At 41.0% G+C, this 20,952-nt stretch overlaps 1 protein-coding gene across 3 annotated transcripts in view; it reads left to right on the top strand.

Annotated features, from left to right (window-relative positions):
- LOC136879210 (uncharacterized) overlaps positions 1-20,952 on the top strand; it is a 1,250,431-nt gene that overhangs the window by 137,613 nt on the left and 1,091,866 nt on the right. For all 3 annotated transcript variants that reach the window (XM_067153008.2, XM_067153007.2, XM_068228965.1), the window contains one exon: positions 11,705-11,813. In XM_067153008.2, coding sequence (XP_067009109.2) covers positions 11,716-11,813 — 98 coding nt within the window. In that variant the 5' untranslated portion in view covers positions 11,705-11,715. The remainder of the gene's footprint in view (positions 1-11,704; positions 11,814-20,952) is intronic.

The following is a 20,952-nucleotide window of genomic DNA, read 5'->3' as shown; positions in this document are numbered from 1 at the left end:
CCTCAGCGCCTTCTTGATCACTGAATTTGCAACTTTTAAATCATGGCCTCCGCCGCATTGCTTTATCCTGCCGCTGGAAATGTAAACTTCATTTACTGGCTTTTGGTTATACATTAAATGAAATTAATGACTGTAAATATCCGATGACTACGGGGTTCTGAGCTTATGAATCACCGTCCTCATTTTGTATCCATCCAATTTCTTACTTAAAAGAGCGAGTTATCTCGGCTATCATACACAATTAGACGTATAACTGCTAGACGTATTTTTCCGAGTAATTTTTGTTAATCTCTTCTTTAATATAACCTTCAATAGCTCTACAACTGATCCACATGCCATTGAACGGTTATATTCCCCCCTTGCTTAGAAATAAATTTCGGACGTAGTGAGAAATTTATCCTTATGAATATCTTAATTATAACTTTCCGTTCTTACTGTAGCAATCAGTTTATGGGCTCAACATTAACTTTCCGGATAACTCGCGATCTATTTACAGCTGAGTTATTATTTCTCATTACAGCATATTCTGAAATACATTCTAACGTCCTTCTCATTTTTGGATGTTCCGCGTGATACATCTAACATGTTTTGATCTTTGTTCTTCCGTGGACGTATCTTCGCTAAACTCATCATCTCCGAAAATAACGTTTACTTCCTCCACACTAGTGATTTGAACATGGTACCGCTTCAAATTCGAGGTGTTGAGTGTGGAGACACTGCCGGAGTCTAAGCTTTGAATTTTATAGGCTGCAATCACCTTAAATGACCCGATGTACAGATGAGCGAATTTTGAGTAAAATCTAGCTGGAGGGTTTGACGTCGCCGGTTTCTTCACTAATACGAAGGTTTCCGAAACTTTCTTGAGTCTCTTTTGCGCCTGTTTCTCCATACGCAGTCGAGCTTGTGGAATAATCTCCTCAGCATCGGGTAACTCTTCTATCGTTCCACGGATGCTCAGGATACTTGTTCATGTGAACAACAGTGGGAATATTACCTATCGACTCATGCCAGGTATTATTTAAGCATTCGGTAATCGTTGGCAAGTATGTGACCCATGCCCAACGATGTTCATAACTTTGATAATTCTCGCATAATCCTTTCGGCAGCATTTGATTCTGGGTGACGAATTGAACTGAACCTGTGTTTATTCCCATTCTTTTTAATGCTTCTGAAAACTCTACCGACGTGAATTGAGCCCCGTGATCAGTTAAAATACAGTTCGGCTTGCCCATCTGAGATATAACGTATCTCTCTAGACTTCTCATGATAGCTTTAGAATTCGCCTTTCTGATGGGTTGTAAGGACACGAATTTTGACACGATATCAAGAAGAACTAGGACGAAGCGATTCCCACGCTTACTGACCGGTAACCCTCCGTACAAATCCATTGCAAATTTGTTACGGGGTCTTTTTGGTTTTACAGGAATTGGTTGTTGGTACAACAGGGTAGAATTCTATTTTACACCTTGGCACGTATGATAAGTTTTGATGATCTTCCTTATATTTATTCGAAATCCAGCCCAAGTAAATGTCTCTCCGATAGTCGCAATCAACTTGTCTACTCCTCCAGATGAGCTTGCATTTTAAGCTACGTGGAACTACTACCCTTAACTTTCTTTTTTCCTTGTTCACAGACTTATACAACAGGTTGTTGTTATAAATGTAGTTAGTTATTGGTACATTTGCTTCCTGATTTCCATTGTTGTTATTGACGACTCTTCCTTGACAACCTTCAATTATCGGTTTTAGGGACGGATCTTCAAGCTGCAAGTCTGATAAACGTCTTCGTCATCAATAGTCATTTGTACCATATTAATTTCTGGCGTGTCCTCCATCGGATTTCGACTCAAGCTATCTGCTAATATGTTTGATTTCCCAGCACAAAACTCAATTTGAAGATCAAATTGCTGCGCGTAATGGGTCCACCTTGACACTCCCTCACTTAAGCGTAAGGAATTTCATGTTTTTATCCTTATTGAACTGAGATCACAATTAAATACGCTTATAGTAGGTTCCACCTTTTCAATACATTTACAATGTTGTTATCTGATGTTTATTTATTATGTTATTTATTACAAATTACAGGACATGTTTCGGTGTACATTTTTAACACCATCATCAGTTGCATGAAAAGTGTACAGAAACTTGGCGGTCAAAACAATGAACAGCATATTATCATACTGAACTCCTTATATACAGGCAATATAATAATGTTATAATTAAATTTAACATCTTATTATGCTAGGTTAAAACTAATTTGTGTAACAAGGAGATTCTTGCATGTCAAAGTATAAAATTCTTCATTTGGTATATGAATGGTCTTCGGTTCCTTAATGTCTACAATATTATACACTCGTAATATTGGTTTCACATGCGATCCTAAATTACAGGATTGAAGTAGAATGCAGTCCGTTTGACATTAAGATATTCATTTTTTGTATATGTTATTTTCTTGAATTAAAAGTTCGTTGCATATAAAAGAATTATTAAAGCTGAGCCGTCTTCTTATTTTTGTTGAGTAAAAACGTAGTATTTTTGATGCTGTATATGTAGTGGTTGAACTGTAATATTATTTTGCCCTATAGTTGTTAAGTGGGCTACGATTCTCAGTTCAATAGGCACCTGTAATTATGAAACCTGAAGTTAAAAGCAAAGCGAGAAAATTGATAGAGAAACTGATTGAATTATTGAAACGCCTGACTCACCTCTAAAGCTGTGTACCTCGCTTGACGGCTGCAGCACAACGAGTGTGTCTGCTTGTGTCTTGTACTGTGTGATGAAAAGTTTGGGAAGGAGAAGTAGGGGCGGTGAACAGAACATTGGCTGTTTAGGAGGAGGTCCCGGGGGCTTTGTGTATGTAGACTGTAATACGCAAAGTTGTTACGTAGAGTACGGAAGACGTTCGAATTTTCTGGAATTTTTAAGTTGTTGAGTAAAAGAATCAATCAAATAATATCTTAGGTTTTTCCGAGATTTCATTCAGATTAAGGTTGGCGTTATAATATTGATCTAGATGTATTAAACATGCTTCCGTAATGTCAAGCCTCTGTCCTTTAGCCAGTGTTTCCATAATCTCAAGGTCTTCATTTATATCTGTAAATTTATTTTTATACTCGTGGATATGCTGGCCTACCGCTGAGAATCTACGATATTTTACAGCGTTGAGGTATTCGTGATATCTGAAATTAAAGCTACGTCGAGTTTGCCCTATGTATCCGCTTCCACAGTCTCTACATTCGAATCTATATACGCCTGATTTAGAATAGGGGTCGACCTTATTAACAATTGAAGCATTATGTAGAGCTGCTGCACTTCTATTATCTGTCCTAAATGCAATCCTAATGTTACGTTTTTTGAAAATATTTGTGATTTTATACACGTCTTTATTATATGTGAAAGTTGCGATTTCCTTTGCTCCTGTTCTCTCTTTCATCAGGTTCGTATGAGGGCGATATTTAAATTTGGTTATTATTCGTTCTATAAAATTTATATCCTAGATGAACGCATGATCAATGCCTCTACAACTCTTCATAATCTTAACACTATAGATACGGATATAAAATTTACTTTAGAATCTGAAATAGAAAAATCTATTAATTATTTGGACCTAAAGATTAATAGTCACGCCTCTTCATTTTCTTTTAGTATTTACAGAAAACCCACACAAACTTCAGTTACAATAAGAAATGATTCAACCCACCCCTTAACTCACAAATCCGCAACCTATAACAGCTTAGTGAATCGTGCTTTTAGCATACCAATGTCCAAACGAAATTTGGACAAGGAATTGAACATCATTCGAGCTATGGCTAAAGCTAACGGTTTTAACGGAAATTACATAACCAATCAAATTAATAAAAATTAATTTAAACTCAACATTAACTTATAATAAAATCAAACATGGAACTTGCTGAAGGCTTAGTATTACAATGCATAAAATTACTCCGTTATCATTAATTGTCCACCAATCATAGAATTGCCGCATTGCTTTATCCGGCCGCTGGAAATGTAAACTTCATTCACTGGCTTTTGCTTATACATTAAATGATATTCATGACTGTAAGTATCCGATGACCACGGGGTTCTGAGCTTATGAATCTCCGTCCTCATTTTGTATCCATCCAATTTCTTACTTAAACGAGCGATTATCTCGGCTATCAGACACAATTAGACGTATAACAACTGGACGTATAACTGCTGGACGTATTTTTTCGAGTAATTTTCGTTCATCTCTTCTTTAACATAACCTCCAATAGCTCTACAACTGATCCACATGCCATTGAACGGTTATACCTTGGAACCATGTATCCTCCATTCTCAACATTGAACCACGTATCCTAAATTCTCACCATTGAACCACGTATCCTGCATTCTCACCATGGGATGACGTATTCTGCAGACCTCACAATGGATCCACGTATCCTGCAGTTATCATGATGGAACCACGCATCCTGCAGTTATCACGATGGAACCACGTATCCTGCAGTCCTCACCTTTGAAGCACGCATCCTGCAGTTATCACGATGAAGCCACGTATCCTGCAGTCCTCACCTTTGAACCACGCATCCTGCAGTTATCACGATGAAGCCACGTATCCTGCAGTCCTCACCTTTGAACCACGCATCCTGCAGTTATCACGATGGAACCACGTATCCTGCAGTCCTCACCTTTGAACCACGCATCCTGCAGTTATCACGATGGAACCACGTATCCTGCAGTCCTCACCTTTGAACCACGCATCCTGCAGTTATCACGATGAAGCCACGTATCCTGCAGTCCTCACCTTTGAACCACGCATCCTGCAGTTATCACGATGGAACCACGTATCCTGCAGTCCTCACCTTTGAACCACGCATCCTGCAGTTATCACGATGGAACCACGTATCCTGCAGTCCTCACCTTTGAACCACGCATCCTGCAGTTATCACGATGGAACCACGTATCCTGCAGTCCTCACCTTTGAACCACGCATCCTGCAGTTATCACGATGAAGCCACGTATCCTGCAGTCCTCACCTTTGAACCACGTATCCAGAGATGCCAACTATTACGATTCAATCGTAATAATTACGAATTACCCGTCACAATTACGCCTTTACGAATCACACACCTCAAATTACGATATTTGTTGATTTTCAAATCTAAGTGTATGAAGTGTTCAAAAGTATAGACAAGGAATGCCATTACAGCTTTAATTCTCTGAATATTATTTTCGGATTTCTCGGTAATCATTTATACCCCTTACCTGTCCATCATTTGAGAATATTTCGAGTTTTCTCGCGCCGAACTCAGTGTGTGCTTCCATTATCGGAGAAATCGGCACTTGTGAAGTGGTATATTTTGCGGAGCTGTTGTCTTCGTCACATGACCAGACTTCCATTCAAATATGCGAGTTGTTTTGCCTTTGTTTTGGCGGTGAAGTGGTGAGAAACTCCGTTTCATTGTGGATAATGCGTGCGTGACTGTTGAAGTATTTATTGCGATTTTAGTTGCCAAATTTACATAATTGCTCTTGTAGGACATATGCTAATCGTGTGTTACAAAATGCAAAAGGTTTGAAATAATGAAGCGATTTATTGTGCAGGACGTTACAGTCGCCATATTACTGTTTGGACACCCCCTAGGGGGTGACGTTTGCGGTGCCAGTACCGGTGCGCTATGCCGCGCTCCTCATCTGGCCTGTTGTAGAAAAATAAGTATAAAAAGAATAAAATATATTAGAGTGATAATAATAATAATAAAATGGTGAAATTTGATACTGTTGAGTGAGTGCTGTTATATGGAAAATATGGTGAATCGCAACGTTATTCTTTACGTGCCATGACTGGATGTTATTAATGGTTTCTAAATTGCTTTGGGCCAGCGGCAAGGGCTGGGCCTGGGTGGTCACCCATCCAAACGTTAGCCACGCCCGATGTTGCTTGGTTAACCGGGCCTTGCCGCTGGATTGTGCGCTGGAATATGTTTATATTCCTGAGTATCGGGTGGTTTTGATACTTTAATTTAGAAATATAGCATTTAAGTGTGGAAGTTTACAGCATTGGAAATGCGGCAGTTCGTTGTGGTGCACCCGCTTCGGTGTCCGAGTGTTCCAGTGTTTTGTTTAGTTGGAGCTTTAAGGAGTGAGGTGATTGTGCGGTTAAGGAAGTGAGGGCATGTTCTTGCTGACTTGGCGGGGATGGGATACTTGGAGACTTTAGTCTATGATGAGTTGTTTGCTTGGCATGGGCATGGGGGGTGGGGGGTTCTGGTTATGGGTAGATATGAGGTTTAGAAGTAAGTTCAGGATGGTGGTGGTGGTGTGCAGGACGTTACAGTGATTAGTGACGCTAGTAATAAACCAAAAGTAGTTCAAAAATTTAGGGAGCAATACTCGAAAGAATGGCCCTGTTTATTGCGTTCCTCAAAATCTCATTCACGCGTGTTTTTGTAGTGCGTGTAGCCGCGAATTATCAGTTGCGTATGGTCAAATACTTTAATACACCAATTCCGGACAGCTCTATCTCAACAGCATTGAGCGGAGTGCGAACAGCGACGGTGGTGACATCTAGCGTGCAGGTGTGACAAGTCCAGGAACTGCATACTTATCTATGCTACAGTTGAGAGGAATGCATCTATACACACTGGAAATATTTTTGTTAAAATAACTGAACAATCATAATAATTAAGAATTAAATTTTAAAATATGAAATAAACCTCCAAACGAGCACTGTGTTAGCCGTGCGTTTCGCTATGTCTTAAAAATTAAAATCAGAATTTCTTTGAGTATCCGCCTAGCCTCTGGGAGGAATATTCACCTACTACTCTCTTCTCTTCTTTCTAGACTTTTCCCAGTTACCTTGGGCACCAACTCTATGTGGAAGGATAAATGTATTTACTATTGCGTGTTTCTGTGGTTGTTTTTCGTGTGATATGTTGTATATATTTGAAGATGCGTATGAATACGAATACAAACCCGTAGGCCCCGATTCACACGAATTAACAGAAGAGATTTAAATCTCCGACTCAGCCGGAAATCGTACCAGGGCCCTCTGAACCAAAGGCCAGTGCGCGGATCATTCCGTGGTGGTGATTATTATTTTAAGATGAAGTATAACTGGCCAAACATCCTCTCAGAAAGGAAATGGAAGAGGACCAAAACTCCGAAGAATGAAGGTATCATCAAAAGAAAGAGAAGGGCCACGAAGCGCTAACCATTCAACCAAAGCGCCAGAGGAGGCAGATACCGTAATAATATCCATGGTTTATTAAGATTTCGGGAAAGAGAAGGTGTAATTAAGGAACAGGAGTTTTGGTCCATTGTTTCTTCTTCTTCCCCTTTTCATTTTCCTTCTTCTTCTTCCTCTTCTTCGGTAACCGGCCAATCTTCCCGAACTCTACAGAAAAACTCACCACAAGCTGCTGTCTCACCTTTGCCGGACTTTGAATGTTCTGTTTCACCTCTGAAGACAGAAATGCTAATCTGTATATAAATAATACATATTGGAGTTACGTGAGTGACCTACGATGTGCCTGGCATTTAAGAAGTGTTCATAATTTCCTAAAGTCTCTTTCACATATTTATGCATGAAGAATTACGCTACATGCGTATTAAATTAGTTGGACTGGTGCTCAAGCCTGTGAAAATACACTGAAATAATTTTCTACGCCGGGCTGAGTGGCTCATACGGTTGAGGCGCTGGCCTTCTGATCCGAATTTGGCAGGTTCGATCCTGGCTCAGTCCGCTGGTATTTGTAGGTGCTCAAATATGCCAGCCTCGTGCAGACAGATTAACTGCCACCTAAAAAGATTTCTGTGGGATGGAATTCCGGTACGTCGGCGTATCCCAAAAATTAGTTAGTGGGGCGTAAATAAAATTATTATTATTATTATTATTATTATTATTATTATTATTATTATTATTATTATTATTATTATTATTATTTACAGTAAAAAGAGCCGACTGGATTCGAAACTCATGGCCTTCAATTTTCAATTTCAAGACTACCACGATAACCACTACGCTACAGGCCCTCAAGTTTTCAACTGTGAACTTTATGGTAGCCTACTATTTAACAATGTGGACCCTCAAGTTTGAGTGTAGTAGAGTTCCATATTTATAATGTTATTGGTTTTACGTTCCACCAATATTTCAGTAGAGTATCTGATTGATTTCTTAATATAAGGGGCATAGAATGTCACGTCAATATAGATGCGAGGCCATTACTTTTTCAAATACTTGCGGTCCTGATCAGTTCCCATACCATTATCTTGCTGGGTAATTTGTTCAGCGCATAACACTTTTCTTGGAATATAACTGCAATGTAAGATTATTTAGTGACAAACACTGATACATTATAAACAACACGGCAGTGCGCCAAGAATCATACAGATGACAATATGTTATTGAAGAGTTGGTCACACCAAGCCATGTAGGTAGCAGCACTATCGACTTTCTCGCTGAAAACCGCAAGCTGTCCGGTATTATCATAAAGTATTTGGTATGGTGACGAAGAACAAGACTGAGTTCTGTGCTAATATGAACACCGGGTTACGTAGCGCACACACATCAACGAAATGTCACTGTAATATTTGTCCCAAATGGAACATAATAATTGCTTTTACACAAATACACTCGAAAATATGCGGTAAATTAAGAAATAGTACGAAATGTTTTACTTGAAGAAATTGATATGGATGCATACTTTATTACCTTACAACTATTTTTTCTGCTACGTCGCAGCGCTTCCGTATGTGTTTTGTTTGTCTAACACTTTCGTGTGTGATGTCTTTGCTCACTGAAGTTGTTTACATCAATTAGGTGTCATTTTCTTCATGTTGCCCATTCGTTTTGTGCCCTAACTCATTCATAAATGATATATTTATTGGTCATGGGATCATGCTATTTTCCTTTCAACAAAAAAGTTATATATTTATTTTGCTGTTTGTACTGTCCGCGCTAGTCACATGGACAAAGATAATGAGAATTCACAGACATAGCACTCCCATTCGTCACGTATGCTGGACTTCAAGAAAGAAACAAAAGACGGCACGGGAAGCGTGTCCTGTCTAAAGCCCGTAACAACGTATACATATTTCTCTAGTAAGGACGGTATTGCTTAATTTACCGCAGATTTTTCACTTCATTTGTGTAAAAGGAATAATTATGTTCCATTTGGGACAAATATTACAGTGGCATTTCGTAGATAGGTATGCGCTACATAACCTGAACACCGAACTGTTAAATGCTCTGTTAGTGCAGAGGAAGCACGCGATATCAAACGGAATAGCATGTCACCAGTGTATGTCTACCAAACAGCAACTACAGTACTCAACAAAAGAAATGATCCTTCAACCTACCTCAGATATTTACTGCAGATCACCTGTTACTTTAGCGGGTAAGAATCATACACTCTTTATATGCCAGTCTTTGAATATCTGGTTGAATTGTATGTTGTTCATTAATTTTTCAATGATATATACGTTAGTAAGATCTTGAAAAAATAAAATTCTACGGCCACCACGCCCGTCACCCCCTCCCCCCTGTGCCCGAACGGCTACATTACGAATTGCCTTTCTGCGAATCCTGCAGTTATCACGATGGAACCACGTATCCTGCATTCTCACCATGGAACCACGTATGCTGAATTCTCACCATTGATCCATGTATCTTGCAGTTCTCACCTTTGAACCACGTATCCTGCAGTCCTAACGATGAAGCTACGTATCCTGCAGTTCTCACCTTTGAACCACGAATACTGTATTCTCACGATGAAGCCACGTATCCTGCAGTTCTCACCTTTGAACCACGTATGCTGAATTCTCACCACTGATCCATGTATCTTGCAGTCCTCAGCTTTCAACCACGTATCCTGCAGTCCTAACGATGAAGCTACGTATCCTGCAGTTCTCACCTTTGAACCACGTATGCTGTATTCTCACGATGAAGTCACGTATCCTGCAGTTCTCACCTTTGAACGGCGTATGCTGTATTCTCACGATGAAGTCACGTATCCTGCAGTTCTCACCTTTGAACCGCGTATGCTGTATTCTCACGATGAAGCCACGTATCCTGTATTCTCACCGTTGAACCACGTATGCTGAATTCTCACCATTGATCCACGTATCTTGCAGTCCTCAACTTTGAACCACGTATCCTGCAGTCCTAACGATGAAGCTACGTATCCTGCAGTCCTCACCTTTGAACCAAGTATCCTTCAGCCCTTGCGATGAAGCCACGTATCCTGCAGTTCTACTTTGAACCACGTATGCTGTATTCTCACGATGGAACCACGTATCCTGTATTCTCACCATGGAACCACGTATGCTGAATTCTCACCATTGATCCATGTATCTTGCAGTTCTCACCTTTGAACCACGTATCCTGCAGTCCTCACGATGGAACCACGTATCCTGTATTCTCACCTTTGAAGCACATATCCTGCAGTCCTCACCTTTGAACCACGTATCCTGCAGTCCTCACCTTTGAACCACGTATGCTCCAGTCCTCACCTTCGAACCACATATCCTGCAGTCCTCACCTTTGAACCACGTATCCTCCAGTCCTCGCCTTCGAACCACGTATCCTGCAGTCCTCACGATAGAAGCACATTTCCTGCATTTCGCTATGGAACCACGTACCATGCAGTCTTCACCATGGAGCCACGTATCCTTTAGAGACTCGCCTGACGGGTATTCTCGATGATGGATGGCACGCACTCGTAGTTGGAAATATGAAATCGGAAATCCGAAATGAAAATCAGAATCTATGACTTAAGAAATTAACTCGCCAAATTTCTAAGTCAATTCGCAGAAGGAAAAAGTAAAAGTCCTTTGACGCCGACAACTTATGTAAGCTTCGTTGTGAAAAATAAAGTTCTGATATCAACTTGGAAGCGAATCGGTGATCACTTGTCGCACCAGAAAAATATTAACTCCTGAGAATTAGTGAGTACTTAGAAGTTCCTACACTTTGAATATTTATTTACAGTCTCGAACTCTGCCTTTACAGGTACAAGTTCTTTCACGACAAATGAAGTAAACCGTCAAACAGCTATTTCCTAATAAAATATTTATACCAGTGTCAATTCATGCTGCTTGATTGTAGATATTTAAATATTGTCGAAGTGTAGAAATTAGCTAAGTCTCTTAACACGAAGAGTTCTGATCAGATTCAACTACCGACCAGCACAGTATAACTGTAGGCAGCACACTATGATTTGCGGTTAGCTTTATAGCGAGTCAAGTTCACATCGATTACATCAGTTTCCTTAAGTCTGGATAACTGCCACAATAACGTAGGATACACATGTTGCGGTTGTCATTTTCCTGGAATTTTTATTATCATCGAAGATATAAAATAGAATATGATATCAGTGACTTGGCTCCAGAGCTGACGTGTACCGTGAAATACTCCGGCATTTTTGGTGCAGACTGTGTAAATGGTCAAGGAAACAGAGATGGTGAGATGTTGTGAGAGCTCCCAATTGTGATAACGATACATGAATATTTTTATAAAACTCTCTAAATAGTTTTTTATATCTAAACGTAACTTGGAATCAGAAAATGGTTTCATTAAGTGAAGAAGAAACTGATGCGCTGGCCGCACAGAGAGTACGGTGGGCCGATAATCCGTAGCTTTTAAAATATTGAGTGTTGTAGTGGATGCCACTCCTGTTGGCATGATGAGGCACATGTTTCACCATCATTTATTTTTTCTTTCCAGAAAGCTTTACAATGCATCACCTATATCCTGCAGCTAAAGGAGACCCATTATGCCCCCTGGGTTTCCATCCACAAGTTCGCTGGCCAACGAGATGCAAGCGCTGCTTCAGGTAATGAACAACAATTTTTGTTCTTGTGGAGTCCCATCAAACACCATGCCATCCCACCTCTGTTTATCCTATCAACATACCTAATAGTTATCCCTGTTACTTCTAATACTTTATTCAAAACACTAAGGGAACTTCTTAGCCTAATTTACTCTAATAATCACTGCTTTTGCATCCTCCTGGAAAGTACCTTCCACCCTTCGCCAAACCGCATCCCACCTGTACCCCAAACCTATATTTTCCAAATATCCTTTAATTTCTTCTAGCCAGCATCCCTTATACATGCTCTTCAGTTGTTGCTTGTACGTGGCTTGCAACAATTTCCCGCCTTCTTCTCTTTTCAAAATCATCCAATATTTAACCATTCTTTTCACACACTCAACTTCTGTATCTTCCCCGCATAGTAATTCCACCCCTGCATTAGCTGTCAATTGCGGGAGCCGCATCACCGACTTGCCGAAATTACTAATGATTCGTCTTAATTCCACTCTTTTCTCATCCAACCCCCCATACTTCAGCCCCATACATTACCCTACAAAAAACCACCGATCTTAAAACTAACCTCAAGGTTTTATAACTGATACCCGGAAATTTAGTCAACAAGTTTTTGACTGAGGCAAGAACGGCCATACCTTTGCTTCTCGCTCAACTTATTTGATCGTCCCAAGTCCCTTTTCTGTTAATAATGACTCCTAAATATTCCATCTTTCTTACTTGTTCCAACCTTTATCCCTGCACGACCCACTTCCCATCCTCCTTTCTTCCTTTGTGTATCTGGGCGACTAGCACTTTCGATTTATTCCCATTAATTTTCAAGGCCCATTTCTTTGCGAAATCCGACACCGCAGTTAAGCACCTCTGCATCCCTCTTGACGTTAGAGTCATCAATATCACATCATCAGCAAAACTCAATCCCGGTATCTCCAACCCATTAATCACCGGAACGGCCCAATTGCTTTCCCCATGTCCATCCAGAATATCATTAATAAATAAAATAAACAATATTGGTGATAATTTACACCTTTGCATTAAACCCACCTTAGACTCTAGTGGTCTGCTCAATCTAACGTCACCCGATTTTACACAGCACCTAACCACTTTATATATCGCCTCCACTGCCCTTAATATCTTTTACGACACCCCAACCTACCCAATTTCTATAATAGAGCCCCTCTATTCACCTTATCGAACGCCTTTTCAAAGTCAATTGCCGCTACATACACCTTACCTCTTGACAAGCACATATACTTCTCAAAACCGTCTTCACTATCATTATATTGTCCACTGTCCTTTTATTTTTTCTAAATCCCCCTTGGTAATCTGACAATACTTCATTTCTTTCTGCCCATTCACTTAACCTGTTCGCTAACACCCCTGTATAAATTTTACTTAAGGAATCTAACAGAGATATTCCCCTATAATTATTCGTACTGTTTTTACTACCCTTTTCCTTATACATTGGACATACAATACCTGTCTCCCACTCCTTAGGATACTTCCCCTCATCACAAATCTTATTGAATAGTTTAACTATGCCCTATATCATTGTCCAATTTTTCCTAATTTCTTTCCAAAACTTATTATTGATACCCCGCCGACCTACCCTTAATTCTTCTCATCACTCCCAAAGTTTCTTCCCTTGTAATTTCCTTGTCTAGTTCGTAAATTACCACTCTTCTATTCCTCCGTCTCACTCAACCATACCTCCCCCTTCCAACCGAGTAATACCCACTGTACATCCTCAATACTCGTTTTCTCTAAACTCCTTTCCCCCCCTGAATTATTCTGTGTATCCCTTCCCAAACTTTTTAAGTGATGTTCAACTTACATACTTTATTGATGGCTTCAGTTTGTTCCTCTAGCCACCCCTTTTCTTACCACACAAATTTTCTTTTTGTAATCTTTCCTTAACTTACAGAAGACCTCTCTTTATGCGCTCCCACCTTTTTTCCTATAATCTTCTAACGCTCCCAATACCCTCTTCCGCATGCCTTCACACTCTTTATTAAACCATTCTACTCCCTCTTTCTTTTTCCTTCTTCCATCTTTATCCGTCTGCGCTCTCATCTTTATTGGATGTAGCAGCAATTCCAAGGCTTTATCGATATTATTCTCCTCTAACGCTCTTTCCCATCCATATTTCAGTAAATGCACTTCTTCTTTTGCTACCCTATCCCAATCCTTTTCCACTTTCTCTGTCCATTTGTACTTATTATACCCACTTCCTAGTTCGTCCTTCATCTTAACTACTTCCCTTATATTCTTCTCCTCCCCCCTTTTTAACAAACCCCACACTGGGAAATGGTGTGGTTTAATCCAGTCTCCTACTTCCACCCTTACAATAACTTCTAACACTCCCTCCGAGGTTAAAACTATATCTATCACACTACCTCCCTGCTCTGAAACAAAGGTCAATTTCCCCGTACAGTCACCCTCCTCCCATCCATTCAGAATATATAAATTCCCCGCTGCGCACAACTTTAAGAGCTTCTCCCCTTAACTGTTTATAATTGTATCCTCACTTCTACTTATCAACATACACATCCCTTCTTCCCTACTATATGCTGGGCTCTGTTCCCCTATTCTCGCGTTCCAATCTCCAAAAGCAGCATGTCCTTTTCTTCCGCAAACTTCTCTCTTATCATCCTAATCTCCACTAATAGCTCTTCAAAAAGATGCTTATTTGTGTACACGGAACTACTCTTCACCCTTCCCTCTACCCATCCAATATTAAATCTCATTCAGATGGCTCCTTGCATATCTGTATCGATATCCTCTACTAGGTCACTAATTTCTTCCTTAATTGGTACTAGCATTCCTCCTGGGGCGCGTCCCTTATTCCTCTCCTTTCTTCTATATTTATATTTAACCACAAACCCCTTCCATGAAATCAATATTCACACATCCTATTTTCCAATATAGTTGTAACTTATCCTCCCTCACTTCTAAATTTCCTCCCTTATTCTTACTCCTTGTAGCTCTCGCCCCCTCATTCCCTGTTTCTATTCCCCCTTTTCTTAACATTCTCTGCCGTTCCATGCCCTCCGTAGCCTCCGTCCCCTTGCACACTTTACCTTACAAGTCTTTTAGACTCCTACTTCTTCCTCTGTTCAGTTCATAACATCTTTACCTTTTTGTCGATCACTCTTCCCTTGTCCTTTCTTGCTCTCTAAACCACTACACTCTGCTCTCGCCGGTTCTTGCGGCTCACCCTCACGCACCCCTTCACTGCTCTGCTCTTCTGGGTTGATCTCCACTTCACCCCTAGTTGTTTCTGCTTCCTGCCTTCTATCTTGCACTGCCATCACTCCCCCCTCGGAACTGACGTGTGCGTCCATCTCTTTCACCTTCGACACTGAGTGCTCTCTAACCCATCTCCCATTCGTAACCACTAGTCTCTGACCGCTTATGTGTGCTTTTAGCCTTTGTTGTCTCGCTCTTCAAAGATGCCTGTTCAGAATCTTCATATTTTCCCCACCTTCTTTTCCCATGTCTCTTTACAGCCATACTTTCTGACCCTGCAAGTTGTTGCCGTTTCTTAATACAATTTCTACCATTAGGGTAGAGAAAACTGTACCCTAATTCGTCTCCGTCCTTTAGCTTTGCCCACTCTCTCCGCATCGTCTATGTCAACTTCACTGAAATTTATCTTCATCCTGTCCCGTATGACCTCTACCACCTTATAGATTAAATGAATCTTTCCTTCCTTCTCACCTTTTTCCACACCATATATAAACATGGCTTTCTTCATTCTCTCCTGCCTGTACCCCCTCTGCTTCCTTCTTCATCATCATCACCTCCTCTTCCAGATGTTTCACCTTCCCTCTTAATAACTCTGTTTCTTTCTCAATGTCTTCGTTTCTAACCATTTCTTCATGTTCCCTATCTCCTTTCTCTGTTCTTCCATCATATCCTTTATTTCTTGCACTTTATTCCATTGACAATTTTCTTGTATTTCTTACTTCACTACCACCTTAAGTGCAGGCAAATCTTCCATGCTGAATTTGCCAGTGGTATTTGGGCCTGGGTTTAATTCCACCCCCCACCCCCACCCCCACCCCCACCCCCACCCCCAATGATCAGTCGCACAGCTAACACTGCTGTTACCAGCACCGCTTCACCCTTTTCTACCACCTCTTCTCTTATTGTCAGTCCATTCTTGGCCTCCTTCCTCTGCCTCAGTTGCCACCTCCCAATCGCGGCCCGGTACTGCTCGATACCAACCATGTTCATGGTACGCACTGTACAACGCGACCTCGCTCCTCGCCAGACTGCTTTGTGGTATATGCCAAAGCATTTAATACCCTATCTACCATCTACGGATGTAGAATATTCATGGAGCCCGCTACCGCTTCACCTTAAAATGGCAGCAGAAGTTGCTGCTTGCCGGCACTGTTATCAGCATTACAATAGGGAACATGCATGATCCGGGGTTTTAATTAAAAATATGCTAATCTGATTCAAAATTTCGTGCAGAATTCAAAAATGTGATCAGAATGTACAAATAATAACTCCAAACATGATAAAAATCTACGAAAATGTCACGTCACGCAAGTACGCGATCTCATTGGTCTGACGTCATCGTACAGGTTGACTGAATTAGCAGACGAAATAACACATAGTGCGCTGTGAGAAGCAGGATACACTTCGCGTATTTCTACTTTACGTTAGTGTCTAGTATGATTAAATTCGAGGTCTATACATCGGATAATAATCTGAGTGGTATATTTTAGACTTAAAATGAATCCTGCGCAGACAGTGAGGCAGAAAACTTATAAATGGTGTAGCGTTCCGATGTGCAATAGCACATCGCATACCATACCAAACAAATTGTTTATACATGTTCCAAAGACGCTAAAACTAGGGAGAAATGGATTTTGGCGAGCCGGAAAAATGCTGGTGATATATCGGAAAAGTCTACAGTTTATTTTTTTTGAAGATTTTAACGTAAGATGAATTTGTTTGAATTTTCAAATCATTTTTCCATGTCAGCTGTTCTAGTGGTAAAACTTTAAATTTTAATGTATGATGCTTTATTTAAATGCTTCAATTACATCTTGGAATATGAAAGTAATAAACAGTGCATTAAATAATGCTGATTATTAAAGTATTCTCCAAACCTAACCTATGTTTTGGGTGATCCATGTCAAGATAATAAATCAAAGGGGTTATGAACCATTTTGACAGCTCTAATTCTACCAATATATCTTGGCATGGGACAGTTATGTATGTCTTTATTGAAGAGCTTAATTGGTAAAGAACCGGGCGAGTTGGCCGTGCGCGTAGAGGCGCGCGGCTGTGAGCTTGCATCCGGGAGATAGTAGGTTCGAATTCCACTATCGGCAGCCCTGAAGATGGTTTTCCGTGGTTTCCCATTTTCACACCAGGCAAATGCTGGGGCTGTACCTTAATTAAGGCCACGGCCGCTTCCTTCCAACTCCTAGGCCTTTCCTATCCCATCGTCGCCATAAGACCTATCTGTGTCGGTGCGACGTAAAGCCCCTAGCAAAAAAAAAAATGGTAAAGAAATTTAGGCTATATCTAAATAGTCTATAATGTAACAAAGAATAGGCGTGTACATCATGAAAGGAAACAACGTGAATTTAACAAATGTATAACTCTACACAAAACCAATGCTTGTTTGTTGGGGTCTTATAAGTTAACAATGCTCAATTATAATAATTATCATCATATTAATGAAATAAATAACATAATTGCACACAGGTGAAAATAGTGATGTAGGTGTTTAAAATATTATCCAACTTAGCCTAAGTTTTAGGTTATACAAGACAAGTCAATAAACCGAAGGGTAAAAATACCGCGCGAGTTGGCCGTGCGGTTAGGAGCGCGCAGCTGTGAGCTCGCATCCGGGAGATAGAAGGTTTTGAACCCCACTGCTGGCAGCCCTGAAGATGGTTTTCCGTGGTTTCCCATTTTCACACCAGGCAAATGCTGAGGCTGTACCTAAGGCCACGGCCGCTTTGTTCCCATTCCTAGGCCTTTCCTGTCCCATCGTCGCCATAAGACCTATATGTGACGGTGTGACGTAAAGCAAACAGCAAAAACAAAACAAAAGTAAAAGTCACAGCACCCAAAGACATTCCTGTATTGAGCGACTAAAATGTCACCAGGACACTTTTCTTTCCTGATATGCTCAGCTTGTTAAAAGCCAAATGTAATTAATGTTATTGGCTTCACGCCCCGCTAACTACTTCCACGATTTTCGGAGACGCCGATGTGCAGGAATTTAGTCCTGCAGGAGTTCTTTTACGTGCCAGTAAATCTACCGACACGAGGCTGACGTATTTGAGCACCTTCAACTACTACCGGACTGAACCAGGATCGAACCTGCCAAGTTGGGGTCAGAAGGCCAGCACCTCAACCGTCTGAACCACTCAGCCCAACTTGTGAAAACTAGATGAAGTCATATTTATCTTTATCATGTTTAACTTTTTCCCTCCACAAAGATATTTAATTCTCTTTCATGGGCCCCGGAAGTGGGTAGGCCAGTTGCCCCAACCATAAATATATATTTTTTTATAAATGATAGGTTATAGACCTATAGTACTATGATCTTTCTTTCTTTCTTTCTTTCTTTCTTAATCAGTTTATCCTTCAGGGTTGGTTTTCTCTCGGACTCAGCGAGGGATTTCACCTCTACCACTTCAAGGGCAGTGTCCTGGAACGTGAGACTTTGAGTATGGTGATGAAACTGGTGAGGAGGGCCATTACCTCGCCCAGGCGGCCTCACCTGTTATGCTCAACAGGGGCCTTGTTGGAGGATGGGAGGATCGCAAGGGATAGACAAGGAAGAGGGAAGGAAACGGCCGTGGCCTTAGGTGCCTGGAGGAGAAGTAGGAAAATACGAAAAACCACTTCGAGGATGGCTGAGGTGGGATTCGAAACCCTTCTACTCAGTTGACCTCCCGAGGCTGAGTAGACCCCGTTCCAGCCCTCGTACTATTTGTTTTCAACTTTCATGGCAGAGCCGGGAATCGAAACAGGGCCTCCGGAAGTGGCACACATTAACCACTACACCACAGAAGCGGACTAGTACTATAATGCTACCTATATGTTTATGTTAGTGCTGAAATCTGATTTCTTACTTTACTAATGCTGAAAGCCCGAAAATGTAATGTTATTCTTTAATAGGGGAATCAGTCCAGAAGGAAATGTTGAAATTGATGTGATATCTATCCAGGTTCGTTGTTATCCTAATACTATGGGTTACAGTACATTGCACATATATAAAAGACGCCACTTACAAACTTGCTTGTTATCCGCTAATTTTTGCGGCCACAAAAGTCACATTTTTCAAGAATGATGACATCTACACATGGTAGATTGTCTGACTGTGCTGTTTTGAACCTTTCTTCTGTCATTTCGAAGTTATTCGCGATCATGAATAATAAACGATCGGCTTTTAGCAACGGCTGATGCACAACGGCTGGTAGAGCTCCATGCGGTACTGGATCGTGACGTCACAGCGTGCCGCTTACGTCAGAGGCCGTTTCACTCGCCTTGCGGAAAGGCACTATTAAATATTTTTTTAATGGTAGAAAACAAGGCAACATACCACAATGTAATACGTTTACGTACTATTTCATTGGTGTACTTTTCAAAAAAAATATTTTTGAAAATGATGCATGTTCCTGGAGAGGTAAAGACGGCTCTGACGACTGGGACGGACCAAACCCTCTGATTAAGACTGCTCAGAATGTACTTTACGGTAATGTAATCCAGTCATGTTGTGTATATCTATGGTTATTTTTCAATAAACAACTGCACTGAATGATCTACCAGGCTTAATGTTTTGTTATAATCCTGCTACTATGAGCAGTCACATCCCAAGCTGCTTAACATTTGAAACGTTTTGAGCCTTACCTGATTTTAGCAAACATGTCGCGCGACTCCTACTGCCCACTGAATACTATTTCATATTCAGCATGTTATCTTGCGATAAGGAAAGAAGCAATGTACAATTTCTTATCATAGGACAATGTAGACCCCCTGTGGGTGGGGGCGGTAGAATAACACCCACGGTATTCCCTGCCTGTCGTAAGAGGCGACTAAAAGGTGCCTCAGGGGCTCTGAAATTTGGAGCGTGGATTGGCGACCACAGGGCCCTTAGCTGAGTCCTAGCATTGCTTCCACTTACTTGTGCCAGGCTCCTCACTTTCATCTGTCCTATCTGACCTCCCTTGGTCAACTCTTGTTCTTTTCCGACCCCGACGCTATTAGGTTTCCGAGGGCTAGGGAGTCTTTCATTTTAATGCCCTTCGTGGCCCTTGTCTTTCCTTGGCAGATACCTTCATTTTTCAAGGTGTCGGGTCCCTTCATGTTTCCTCCTCAGGGCTAACAACCTTGAGTAAACAAACCGTCACCCGCTAGGGTGGCCTCATCTACATACTCGTTGGACTCAAACATGAAAGGAAACATGAATACAAAGAATACCCCAGGTGGTAACAAATCCACCCCACTTGTGATGAGGCAAGCAGGTCATCGGATTCTGAGGAGCCTGCACCTTCATGTACTCCACCATGCAAACAACAGCAGAAAAGAAAGAGAAATATCACCTACTTGGCTACGGTGAACATCAACTCGTTGTTAATGACGGTAAACTTAAACAAACTCTAGACGTGCTGAATAAATATAACATCAAGATTGAAGCACTACAAGAAACACGATTCACAGACGAAGATGCATTTGAATCCCAAGGATACAGAATATACAAAGGGAAACCAGGCATCAGGGTGATGAAGACAGTCCCACATTTTGGCACTGGCTTTGCTGTTCATCACAGCATGATTGATCACATAATAGGGTTCACTTCACCTAATGGTAGGACCTCCTCAATATCTTTGAGGTTTCGCAATAGGGCATATACCATAATGAACTTCCATGCACCCACAAACGACACAAATATAAATGACGTGGAAGCAGTTGAACAATATTGGAGCATTCTAGAAGAAGCCCTGGACAAGATCCCACAACATCATACCACCATACTGATGGGTGATTTCAATGCACAAGTAGAAAAGGAGAAAAATATCGCAGGATAGTGGGCCTCTATCCAGCCCATGTTGTTGTTGTTTGAGTCATCAGTCCATAGACTGGTTTGATGCAGCTCTCCATGCCACCC

Source organism: Anabrus simplex, chromosome 8 (genome assembly GCF_040414725.1).
Source record: "Anabrus simplex isolate iqAnaSimp1 chromosome 8, ASM4041472v1, whole genome shotgun sequence".
NCBI lineage: Eukaryota > Metazoa > Arthropoda > Insecta > Orthoptera > Tettigoniidae > Anabrus > Anabrus simplex.
The sequence above is the reverse complement of the archived record's forward strand: the minus strand, read 5'-3'. Positions and strand labels throughout refer to the sequence as shown.